The sequence below is a fragment of the Melospiza georgiana genome, chromosome 11 (genome assembly GCF_028018845.1).
Source record: "Melospiza georgiana isolate bMelGeo1 chromosome 11, bMelGeo1.pri, whole genome shotgun sequence".
In the NCBI taxonomy this organism is placed as follows: Eukaryota; Metazoa; Chordata; class Aves; order Passeriformes; family Passerellidae; genus Melospiza; species Melospiza georgiana.
The window spans coordinates 5,552,969-5,566,029 of NC_080440.1; the positions used below are offsets into that span (position 1 = coordinate 5,552,969).

General features: G+C 43.5%; 1 protein-coding gene across 1 annotated transcript; it reads right to left on the bottom strand.

Moving 5' to 3' along the window:
* Nucleotides 1-2,902: 2,902 nt before the first annotated feature.
* On the bottom strand, nucleotides 2,903-12,226 carry KBTBD8 (kelch repeat and BTB domain containing 8). The gene is made up of 4 exons (XM_058031889.1): nucleotides 12,171-12,226; nucleotides 10,732-10,942; nucleotides 8,893-10,007; nucleotides 2,903-6,575 (listed from the first exon to the last, which is right to left on the bottom strand). The coding sequence occupies exons 1-4, from the start codon at nucleotides 12,184-12,186 to the stop codon at nucleotides 6,112-6,114; spliced, it is 1,806 nt and encodes a 601-aa protein (XP_057887872.1). The 5' UTR covers nucleotides 12,187-12,226; the 3' UTR covers nucleotides 2,903-6,111.
* Between the last annotated feature and the right edge of the window lie 835 nt (nucleotides 12,227-13,061).

A 13,061-nucleotide genomic window follows, 5' to 3' on the forward strand; every position in this document is an offset into this window, starting at 1 on the left:
TCCTGACTTCAAAATAATTGATCTAATGGAGTTTAGAACTGAGTTTTTAGATAATCAAAAATTAGATATTTATTGTTAAACAAAAGGATGAAAAGCTGGCACAAAGTGAGCCTACAGTTCACAGTCCTTACAGTTGTGTGACAGTGAGGGCTGCAAAGCAGAGGTCACGTGCAGATCTAAGGAGACAGAGGGCATTCCTTAAAACAGATAGATTTGGTGCCATTTAGGTTGATGTTTTACAGGTGTGTTATCATTGCTAGCACTCAGTGACACTTAAAGGTCTGAACACGCACATAGCATGGTAAATTGCGGAGCTGATCTGTTAAAAGACAGCAGCCTGAGGTCATTTGGGCACAACCTCCAGCCCTGTTACCCTGGAGTGCCTCTGGGACCAGGCTGTGCCCTGGCTCACCGCCACAGAAAGAAGAAGGGCAGAGGAGAAAGCTGTGACACACTTGTATGAATTACAGAGGTCCCTCCATGCTGGGAAGGTCTCCCCACCATCCAGGTGCTGCAAAGAGTAGGGCAAAATGCTTCACCTATTTCCCTTTTGTTCCTCTTCAGGGAGATCTAGGCCTTCTTCAGTCAAAGCTTGTGACATGCAGGAATTCACCTAATCCTTCAAAAACAGTAAAATCCAGCACTTTTTCCATGAGGAAATAAAATATTCAGGATTCTGTCCATGTGCTTGATCACTCTCACAACTCTGCCTCCCAACTCCTCAGGTGGAGGCTGCTTTAAATTCCATTTTGTAGAGGGCCAAACCTTTCAAAAATGTAGAGTCTGCACAGGAATTGTGTCCTACTGATTTGTTAAAAACAGAGACCCCACCAGCACCTTCTGAAAGGGAAAGCTGGCTGACAAATGCCTTTGTTGTACTTCAGAAATTCTTCTTGGAGAGATGTTAGAATTCATTTGGTTTTGTAGCTTATACTTGTTAAGTAATTTGATCACAGAATATTTGTAAAAGTTAATAAATTCCTGCCTCTTGGAGTAGATATTTGTACATTTCTGTAAAACACAAAAACCAGCAGTGAGCCACAGGGACCTTAGTGAGATATTAAGAAATGGGGGAGGTTCCAGTTTTCTGGTCTCACTCTTCCCTCTTTGAGAGGCCCAGGGGTGAGAACATGTGCAGAGAGATAAGGAGAAAGCAACATCTGGATGGTTATTTCCCCATCTCTTGGCTGCGCACGAGTGCCAAGCTGGCAGATACTCCCCTGCATGCAGCATGCACTGCACAGCTCTGGGGCACAAACACAGTGGATAAGTTCATTTAATTAATGCTGTTTTGCTTTAGGGGGTGTGCAGGGGTTTGTGTGTTCCTGTCCTCCAGCATAAGCTTCTAAAATAACTCACTTCTAAAAGGAAGTCTCTGAAAGAAAAAAAATGCCCAGCAAATAATTCCATCCCCAACCTGCAGACAGGAACAATCTCTCAAGGGCTCAGCTACTTCTCTCTTCAAAAAAATACATTGGAAATTACTTTAGTATCCAAAGAAGGAAAATCCTTATTGACCCTTAGAAGAGTATAATCACTTGCAAGCCTGTGGCTCCCCAGCTCCCTTGGTTAGCTGCTCACCCTCTTTGCACCTGAGCAGGTTAACCTGACCCTGCCAAGTCATCCTCCTCTGTCACAGCATTGGCATTGTAACACAACCCAGCACTGAAAGGATTTCACAAGAGCTCCACAGGAACTTGGGGCACTGGGGGACAATCCATGCATCTGTTCTTTGCCTCAACAACAGAAGAGAAATTAGGGAATCAAAGAGCATGGTTGAAACACTCCTGTCCCTCTCTTGTTCTGACCCTGCTCCCATCTCCTGTGTATTTCCTGCTTATGCAGGAACTGAATTCCTTTTCCACTCACACAAGTGTCTTGCCCCTTTTACCCAATTTCTTGTTCATAAGCTTGCATCATTTTAGACCCTGAAGGAAGTGATCCTTTAATAGCAACCAGCTCTCTTGGACCCCTGTTCCTATGGGACTGCTCCAAGACCTCTGAAAAGGCTGCCTGGAGAAAACCTCATGCTCTCATGTTCAGGTGGCCTGTAACAAACACCCACAGCAGGTCAGACTGACCAGACTGCCCTGAGCAGAGCCCCAAGTCTTGACTCACTCATCACCCACCCCAAGACACACTTTGAAACATCCCAAGTGCTGCCCCCAGATCCACAGTGCCTCCCTGGCCTGGCTTTCCCAAAGGGTGCAGCTCTCCAGAGCACCATCCCAGCCACAGGAGCCAGCCCAGCACAGCTCTGCAGTCAGAGCAGGATCAGAGCCCCTGACTGCACACAGACACTGCCTGCAGAACCTGACAATGGCAGCACAAGAGAATCAGCACAATGTCCCCAACAAGAGAATCCCATGGTGTTTTCCCAGGCTGCCATGACTTGGCATCTCCACTGGTCATGAGAGCCTCTGGAAGGGAACAAAGGCTCTCATCCAACCAGTACCACATGCAAGCAGTTCTGCAACCATCACTGCAGCAGTTCTGCTTTGCTTGGATAGCCAGGGCTCTCCAGTTCTCAGCTCTGCAGCAAGGGTGCTGGGAAATTCAGTGTAAAGGGGTTGGGGTTTTCCAATAGTGTTCTCAGGCTGGAAAGCCCCACTTGACACTCCTGCTGGAATGCCAACTGCAGCCAAAGGCATGGAGAAAGGGAAGGCAAAGACCACGTTGCCCGAGTGTAAACAAACCAGAAGTTACACCTGAACAGCCACAAGGAATGAGACAAAAGAACAAAGCACCTTCCACATTAAAAACAAAAATGACATTACACACAGGTGAGGCACAACTCCAGAAATAGAAGAACTGAACAAACATCAAAAATACATCAGATTAATTTTCAGAAATTTACTAAATGCACACAGATTTGCCACAAAAACAGTTAAACTCCACTGTATTTCAACAATAGGTTTATTTTAAGAAACATAACATGACATTAAGTAAAAATGCAAAATTGTGCAATTATGGCAAAATGTTTAAAAATCCACACATTTGCCCTCATAGGACTACAGTACTTCTTACTAACATACCTGAGCACTGAATGTTGGATGCCACTTCTCAACAGCCTTGCAAACAGGGAGCTCTTGGATCTCTTGTAGAACATACACACACTGCATGTCTGGTGCACCAAAACTGCTCTGAGTTATTCTAAATTTCATTGATGGAAGCAAGTGGAAATTACAAAATGTTTCCTTCTAAAGTAACTAATAATTTTGGAAGAGATTTACACTCACCTAAGTTCTTACAACACTAGAAATTCATTTCATAAAGGGAAATAAACAAATGCAATAAAACAAAAATTCCAAATGAGCAAAATGTACAGATCACTGTTCAAATATTATCAGTACCTTTGGTGCAATTATTTTTTTTTGTGCTGTGCAAGTTTACTTAAGCCTGACTCTAAAGCAAAACTTTACCAGGAATCTGACTTTCAGCATAACGTAGAAGCATTTAAGAATTGGCAAAATGTCACAGCTACATTACTGTCTCAACAAACTCCTCATGCAAAAGATTTAGTATATTCTACTCCCACAGCAATTTCCAGGATTTAGCTTTCAAACACATGACAGACTTGGATCACACCCTCAGTTTGAATGGTTAAACAGAATGGAGATCTTCGTACTTTAGTGCAGATAAACAAAATTAACAAACCTACTGCAGAATTAACCACAGCATATTGTACTCCTATACATCACATGACCAGTCAACTGCTAACTCAATTCTATTTCATAGTTTCAAGTAATATATTGAAATTTGTTCTACTAAATAAATATAGATTGTCAAAAAGCAGCAAGAAATCTTGTAAATAGTCAACCAAGCTAAAAAAAAAAAAAAAGAAACACAAAGAAACAAGGAAAAAGTTACATAACACTTTGCAAAAAAAAAATGGTTTTACACACAAATGCAACACTGTTAGGGAGGGTGCTTCAGAAAGCTTGCAGCTAGAGGCCTACAACAGCACAAAGAGAGCTAGCCAAGGACTAAGGATCATTAGTTAAACATTAAATTAGTTGTACTTTTCAGAAAACCCCTTATTCCTGGCTATGCATATAGATAAAACTACCCAGAGGAAGAAAACTAAACAAAGAAACAACACACCTCAACACTGTTGGAAAATGCAGTCTAAGCAAGAATTGCCAAATTCAGGAAAAAATCAAAATGCAGGTGCTTGCATTGGAAGAAGAGTTTGGTGAGTCTCTGGAAGATGAGGTATGTAATGCAAAGAGGCATTTTTATTTTGCTTTTCATTTCACAGTTTTTTGTTTGTTTTTGCCTCTCAAACATTTTGTGCAAGAATTAATAAATAGAACCAGGCGAGTATTTTCATGTGTTAGGAAGATTCCATTTGGGAACAGGAAGACCACGTAGTAAACAAACATTATCCAAATCCTCAGCCATGCCAGGGGGATAAACAATGAGCTAAATATTTGGCTGACTGAAATATCAGCTGCTAAGCCAGATAATGGTAAGCACTTTCAGGCAGTGATGGCCAGTGCCATGTCAAGTTAACTGGTTTACTTAGGTCAACAGGAAAAGACAGCAAAGAGTAGGATAACTTAAAGCTCTGCAAAAAGTAGAGCTGTAAGAAACCTGGTAAATCACAGCTGATGCAAGTTTTAGGAGTCCTCTTTTCCCTTTTAAATCCAATTTTCACTACTGAAGTAGAGACTGAAGGTCAAAGTTATTAGCTTTTTAAAAATAAGTTAAATGTTAAATACATAAAGACAAGTGTTGCAATATATTCCTTATTCTGTATTTCCCCTAAGATAATTTAAGCCATGGATGCTTATTGTCAATTTTGCTTTAATACACTGGATAATGCTAACAGCTCAGTAGTGCAACTTTTCACATTATAGATCAGAAGGAAATAGAAGATAGTTGGGGGCTTGACTGCAAAGAGAAAAGAAAAACAACTGGCAAAGTTAAACCACACTTTTCCAAATCACCAGAGCACATGCCAACTCTGCACATAGCACTGTACTATAGTGGAGACAGAATGAACACTCCACACAAAGAGAAAAAATAAAAGAGAATCAGTATTATTAAGGCCATATCCTGTCACCATTCTGTGCAAGAACACCACTGCAGTAAAAATGTTATGTTAGAAAAGAATCTGATGACAGGACAGGGCCTGAAGACAGACACACACTCCATGGAAAATAACAGGCTGTCTTAAACAGTAGCAGAAGGCTGGCCCAGTTCAGACAAACAAGTATTAAAAATGTACTAGCACCATCAACTTTTGGGTTAAAGCCCTTTACGGGGTGAAAAAAAAAGTTTTAATCAGTGTTAAAAAAAAAAAAAAGTTTTTACAGCACTACACCTATGTGGCAAAAAACAGGTTTTGGGGTATTTTCCCCACTATCATTAAGCTCAATCTCAACAAAAATCCACAGACAGGAACTGGTACAACAATATGAACAGGCCTCCATCCGGGGCAAAGGTACTCCACAATCCAATTCTGACTTGAGTTTTTCTCCCAAATTGCAGTGCACAAACAACATCACAAACATCTTAGCAGACTTCAAAAACAGTACAAAAAGAAGAGATCATTATGAATCAGGATCTACCATTCCTCTCTATGTACTTTCAATCTAAATTAAAAAAAAAAAAAGCAACAAAACTTAGTGATATTGCCTCAAATTTTACCCGTATTAAAAAAAAAGAGAAGAAAAGTCACTTCAACACATCTTGGACATCCTTAACTATTAATGCTAGATTTTCTTTCACTGTAGTGCATAGTTATCCTGGCTCTTCCACTTCATTTGCTTTTACCACAAAAAAAACCTTTAGTATGACATGATTAAGTGTATACCAGAAAAAAAATGCTGATAATTGCACTTTGTAACCTCCTTCTCATTTCCCAGGAAAATATCAGTGAACATGAAACTGAACCAGCAAGTCCCTCCCCGGACTGCAACCTTTAAAGAGCACCCATCCCCATATACAAAAAACTGTCTGTTTCATCTTACAATAAATACTGACAGAATTTCTTTGTTTTCTTTTAAGACATGTTTTCTCTAGCATCAAATTACCACTGAAATCACTAAGGCCTGTTACTGAAAAAAAAAAACAAAACAAAACAAAACCCAAAAAAAAAAGAATTTAAATAACTTTCTGAAGACACTGCGGATACAATTTAGCAACAACACATTCAAAATGCCGGCCTAAATCCCAGAGCCTGTCTGGAGTCTCGTAGACTTTCTGCCACTGGTCAGTGACCTCATCGTACTGGTAGAGAGAATTCTTCCTGCTGGTTCTGAAAACGTGCTCTTCAACAGTGACTTGAGTAGCTCTGACAAAGAGATGGAGTTTGTTTTTGAGGAGAACCAGTTTGATGTATGGATTGATGGACTGGTCACAGGGGAAGTCTTTCTTTCGAGTCCACTTGTTCTGCTCGATGTCGTAGGCCTCGACGGTGAACATGCGCTGGTGGTTCCCGCAGGTGCCCGCGATGTAATAGATGGAGTCGTTGTACACTGTGGCCAAGCCTTGGATTCTAGGCACAGTCATTGGGGTCAGGAATCCCCAGTAATCCTTCTGAGGGTCATAGCAAAGGAAGAACTCCCCTGGAGAGAGAGGGAGAATAAAATATAACTCATGCTTTGTTTCCAGACAACAGTTCCGCAGTAATTGAGCTCTCAGGTAAGTCCTTCCACAGACAGAACACACTGAATGTTCTAGAGCCTGCATCCCAAAACAAACTCCCCAGCACCATCAGCTGCTTTCCTTTTAGTACTTTACAAAAAGATTAATAGCATCACTAAAACCTACTTTGAATTTCTGATTCAGATGAAGCAGAGAGCATTTGAAACATATTTTACACAGAAATATGTGTAAACAGATATTACAGTTTACGCAGTGTCTAGGTATCCTAGAAAGAAACACCTTTTACACAGTTTCTAGGTATCCTGTATCATTTCTAAACCATGCTTTTTAATTTGGGACTAAACCTTTCAAGATTCCTGTCTTGAAATATCTGTAGTGCATTTGTTTCACTCTTTAACATCTTCACAATGCGTCATCTGCAGATGGGGAGTCTCACAATGATTTGCTCAGGTTTAGCGGCGTTCAAACCCTGAATTCTGTCTTACACTACACTCAGATTTTGGAGCTGCTGTATCAGGTGGCTGGGTTACACATTCAGGCTGATTGGTGAAATGGAGGCCAGGTGAGAACCTGCATGAAGCTACTGATTCATGGTTTGTGGTTAGGTCATAAAACACTTCTGCTGCTCAGTGCACAGAGCAGCAGCTACAGACTGCAGATAAAGGAAGTTCAGGTGACCAATAACTCTGTACATTTCATGAAAAGAACATGGATAAAGACTACCTTGACTTTTGTAAAGTCCAGTGGGAGAAAGGCAATAGTAGCAGAATTCAAATCACACATGATTTCACATGGCTATCTCAAGAATTTTAACCAAGCTCTTGTGTGACCAAACACCTCAAGTATAACAAAGAATGCAGAAGTGAGACAGTAAAATTGGTGGAACAGAGTTTAAGTCTTACAGACAATACTAATTTTGATTATCTAGTTTTGTTCCACAGTGCAATCTCCTGTGACTGACACTAGCATTCCATAGGCATTTTCACACTCATCAATTCTTATTGACTACTTCTAACACAGGAGTTTTCCCTAGAAAAATTACTAAAAGCTAAGCTCTTTATACTACAGCACAGCTCAATCTAGTTTTTTCTAGCCACTCATAACACCACTCTTTAGAATTTGCTGGTTAGCACAGGAAGCAGCTTATTTGTGTGAGCAGTCAGTTGTCACTTAAAGCAATGAAACACAGAATCAGAGCAGCTAAAACTTGTGAACAAGGTGCACTCTTGTTCTATAGGTTATAATATCATCCACCTTTTATCAGTTCTAAGAACACTAAAAGAACAAATACTAAGTTCAGCATTCTTCAGCATTCCTTTCTAAACACCTAAAGCAGACATCTGACTCAAGAGAGATTTAAAGAACGTTTTAGCACAACAGAACTACTTAAGGCCACAACCAACAAGAGTAGAACATGATACAGAAACAATGGAAGAAGAAAACTGCAAATCACATGGAACATCATGAATGCAAAGTCAAGAAATAATGTTAACTTCTTCTGCTAAATAATAAAGATCTTACAGTATTGTTTTTCCTGTTTCTTCTCTGTTGCCTAGATTTGTATAGAAGTGACCCAAGGAGTTGGTGTGCATGAGACCCCAGCTTGAGCAGGTGTTTACAGAGGTGGCCCTCAGCAAAACAAAACTGGGACATCTCCTCCTCCTTCCTCCTTTCCCACTTTGTGGGTCTCTTACCACAGCCTCAGAGCAGTCTCAGCACTTTTCAGTGTGCACTGAGTGTAAAGGCACTACTGTAATTACTGACCAAAGGAACAGAGTTAACTAAGAGAGATGCTTTATCTCTTTCCAGTTTCTAAGATGACTTCAGAAAGTAGGGTAGGACAGGAAATGAAGGCTTAGAAGTCGTTAATCAACTTTTACAAGTTACCAAGAACAAGACACCAGGAATTTTCTCAGCTTTAGCTAAGTAAAATGCAAAGTGCTTTTTCATAGGACAATATTTTTTCTTCAATGTTGGTGCATTTCATCCAGGTAAAGATTTAATGAAGAATTTTCAGAGTTAATTTAAACACTGTATTGTTGACTCAGAATACCACCAAAAATGCCATCTTTGCAATAACTCAGCACTACATCTTAGTGACACATTCCCAGGGCATGAGAATTCAAACAGCAACCTCCTTCTTCCTTAGTTCCCCCCTTTTCTCCCCCACCCCGTTGCCCAAGGGATTTTTCCAAATTGCTAAAGAAAACACAGACAGTCAGAATGAACAATCCCCACTTCCAGTAAAGCACCAGAGAGGCAGTCACACCACCTTACCCTGTAAAACATAGATGTTATCCTTGTACTCCACAGCGCTGTGGAACTCCATGGCCACGGGCATGGGGCACACAGCTGTCCAGCAGTTCTCCCGGCTGTCGTAGCACTCCACAGACTTGAGGGAGTTCCTCCCATCTCCTTCATACACTCTGCCCCCAATGGCATAGAGCTTCCCACAGCAGTGAACCAGCTTGCAGCCTATCCTGGCCCGCAGCAGGGGAGCCTTGGGAATCCACCTATTGCCAGAGTGATCGTACATCCAAAAGTCACTCTCGGCCCGGTGGTCGATGGAGACCTCGCTGCTGCTGGGCCTGTACCCGCCCGCGATGTAAATGTCGTTGTCGGGAGACACCAGAATTCCCACCTCCCTCAAGTCATTGGGTGGCTTGCATAGTTTGAACACTCTCCCTGTGACCGAATCTAAACAAGGCACTGTTTGCTTCTTTCCTGAGTGTTTGTGGGCAGCATCGAAGCAGATGATCATTTCGGAAGCGGTCATCCCGAGCCGCTGCGTGTAGCCATTGGCACTGGGCTGTCCCTTTTGTACACAGCTTTTGGCCATCGCCTGTGCAAACACGGGAGGGATTTTCTCTAGAAAGGTCTCGTCCAACAGAGGCATACGGATGCATTTGGCAAATATTTCTGGAAGGTGCACTTCTCTCTTATTCTGTTCATGCTCAAACCACCTTATAATGCTCTCATAAACATGTTCTTCCTTATCTACATTTAAATCATCACTGTTGAGGATACTTATCAGTTGGTCTTTTCTCAACTGAAGAAACTCTTGCTCTTTGGTGACACTCAGGAACTTCTTGCGAATGTAGTCTTGTGACCTGTCCTTGAGTTCCTGATGACCATAGTGATCAGCAAAGATGAACACCCCAATGGAGTTCTGTGGGTCCAAGTGACTGATCATGTATTTAGCACACTGGTCTTGGATGGAAGGGATCTGGAAGATACTGGCTGCAGTGAACAAAGCTTGAACGTTGGCCTCTGTCAGCACTACTCTGGAGGTATATGCATAGTTCAACACTAAATGCATCGACTCTGCCTCGACACCAACGATCCGAACTTCCTTCTGCGTGCTCTCGGTAAGGCCGCTCGTGAACATCGATCTGCAAGGCACAAACACCCAGCACCTTGGCTGCAGTTACCTTCACCAGTCTGCCTGCAGCTATTACCCTCACCAGTCTGCCTGCAGCTGTTACCCTCACCAGTCTGCCCGCAGTTACCTTTGGCTACAGGCATAAAATTAAATATATTGTACAGCCAGCCCCAATGTGTTTGCCCCTCTGTCAGCACAAACATTTATCACAGGTGTTACACTTTCCTGTTGGGATACCTCAATGTAAGATCATTTCTACCCTTACTGGAACAAAAGTGGAACTTCTTGCTTACCACTAACTTAGCACAATTATCTCACTAACTCCATGTTAAAATTCACTGAGTTTACAAGCAAAGGTCTTGACACGTCCAAGTCTTTGCATTCAACCTTCAAGCAGTTATTTCCTACATATACTCCAGCATGCTAAAATATGTAACTTGAAAAGAAACAAATCGCTTCAATATGTTCTTACTGTATCTCTGATACTCTCAGTACTGGGGGCAGTTTTGCTTGGCTTACAATTGTGTGACATTGTCTCCAGTGAAACTTTCCTTTGAGGAACAGACACTGTTAATTCATTGACCTTAAGAGAACAGTAATCTTTACTTGCTAGGTGCACTATATTATGTATAAATACACAGAACTCATTTTCATTAAATGAAAATCTAAACAAACCATACCTATACTAATATCCTGTCTGCTTTGATGCCCACTAGAACAAGGGATGGTTGTACCTGAAATAAGGACTGATTGCAGCAAGAACATTCCTATGACAGGAGAATGTTTTCCCATGATCCACTTCCACCACAATGTCTGTCAGCTGTCCTTCATCATACATGGTCTTCAGCTGTTGGAGAATACTACAGGCATGGAAGGGATCCATTCCACTGCTGACTTGGTTTGAGGGAGGGACTCCGTTCAGTGTTTGTGAAAACTGACTTGGTTCTACAAAGCAAAATTGAAACTTTTACAGACAACAACCAATAACAAAAAAAAGCCTCCAAAAAATTCATACACCAGCCAAAAGCCCATGCATGACCAAGAATTAGCACAAATTGATACTCCATACTTCCTCAGCATGATCATCCTTCAATAGCAAGCCAAACATTGACAAGGGTGAGTAAATACATAAAGAGACCTCAATACTTTTTTTTCCTTTTCACAGTGCCAGTTACCATTCAACTATAAAGTTTATACCCCTATAAAGTTTATCTGCATTAAGGAAAACAATTAAAATACTTCATACAACTGAGGAAGGGGAAATCAAGTCAAGAAACACAACACTTATTGACCTGTAAAACAAAAAGGGACACAGAGGAATGAAATAAGTCCCCAAACCACCCCATCGTTACACAAGCCTGAATGTAAATATTTAACTTCACATTGAAACAGGAACTGGCTCCTGCCTCACACAAGTAATGGCTGGAGCAGAGGCTCATGAAGAAACAACCCTACAATAAGTCTAAACTTAAACTCCCATAAATTTGTAGATAGTTACATGTTTTCTCTGCAAATAAAACAGAATTTTAATTTGAAATTTCTCAGGTGTGAAGGAGCTCATACATCACCGTGGAAACATATTTAGCCGAGCATATGCTACTAAATAACATGTGATAAGCCTAATGAAGTAAATCCCAAAGTGAAAATTGAGCAATAGCTCGAGCACAAAAATCTGTTTCGTAATAGCACCAATATTTTTACGCAACAAAAACAACAAAGGAGAGCTCAGAAGAAAAACATTAGGTGGCCAGAGCTGCAAATCAGGTAAAGCTGCTGACTGCAACAGAGTGCTTCCAACAAAATTTAGGCAACACAAAGGGGCAAAGAGGAGAGCGAGCACACCCATTTTCATGGAAGCCTTTCTTCAGCCCCACTCCCTCTCCCCTCACATAGCAGGGGGGTCCCTCCCTCACCCTCACGGGACAGCCTCACCCAGCACAGCCCCTCTCCCGCACAGCCCCGCTCCCCTCACGCCATCAGCCCCACAGCCGAGCCCCGCTGCCCTCGCAGGGCGCCCTCACAGCCCGGGCACCCCGAGCCCCTCACACGGCGCTGCCCCAGCACAGGCCGAACCCCCTCCCAGCCGCTGCCCCCCAGACACCTCTCAGGTCCCGGTACCCTTCACCAGGACCCCCCTCTCGCCCCGGGCGCTCCCCCGTGGCCCCGCACCGACCTCCCAGCGCTGCCATCCTGGGCCCCGCTCGGGCAGCGGCTCCGGGGGCGGCCCGGCAGGAAATGTCACCGCGCCGCTTCCCCCGCTCAGCGCCGGCCGCGCACCACGCAGCATCGGCAACACCGATTGGCCACTGCCCCCGCTGCCTGCCGGGATATGTAGTGCGGGCAGGCAGGGCTTCGCGCGCGGGGCCTGCCGGGAGTTGTAGTCCCTGCGGAGCGGGATGCCTGGGAGTTGTAGTTCTCAGGGGGAGGCGGGCCCTGCCGGTCGCGTAGCAACGAGGCGGCGGCGCCGGGGGCCAGCCGCCATTTTGGGCCCCGGGGCAGTGCCCGTGGGTACCGTCAGCGCCTTGTCCCGGGGTTTGGAGCCTGCTCCCTCCCCACCAGGGACACCCGGCAGAAATGGCCTCTCCAGAGGGGTAGATTACCCCCTCCACCCCCAATCCCTGCCGTTCTCCTGTGGCAAGCCTTGCAGGTGTCCCCCGGAGGAGCTCGGCGGAGCTGGCGCCGCCGGCAGAGAGGGGTACAGCAATGCCTGCCAGCGTCCTGGTGCTGCAGGGCTGTGCTGAGGGGCAGGATGAGAGACCCACAGCTGTGCAAGGCTGAATTTACCTTTAACATAAACCAATAATCTCCTACTTGGTCTGAAAGCTTATTACACAGGAATTCTGAATTTTTCGAGGGTTGGTAACCCCAGCACGCTGTGGGCAGCCTGATCAGCCCTACCTGTCCTACAGAGCTGCTGAATGGCTGCAGACACAAGTGACCATTTTGTTGTCCCTGACCCTTAATATCACATTTCTCTCTCCATCCCAGAGGTCAGGTGGATGACAATCACCAAGTTTTCCAGTTTTCTAAAGCAATTAGCCACTGGTCTTATTTTTGGGGATGG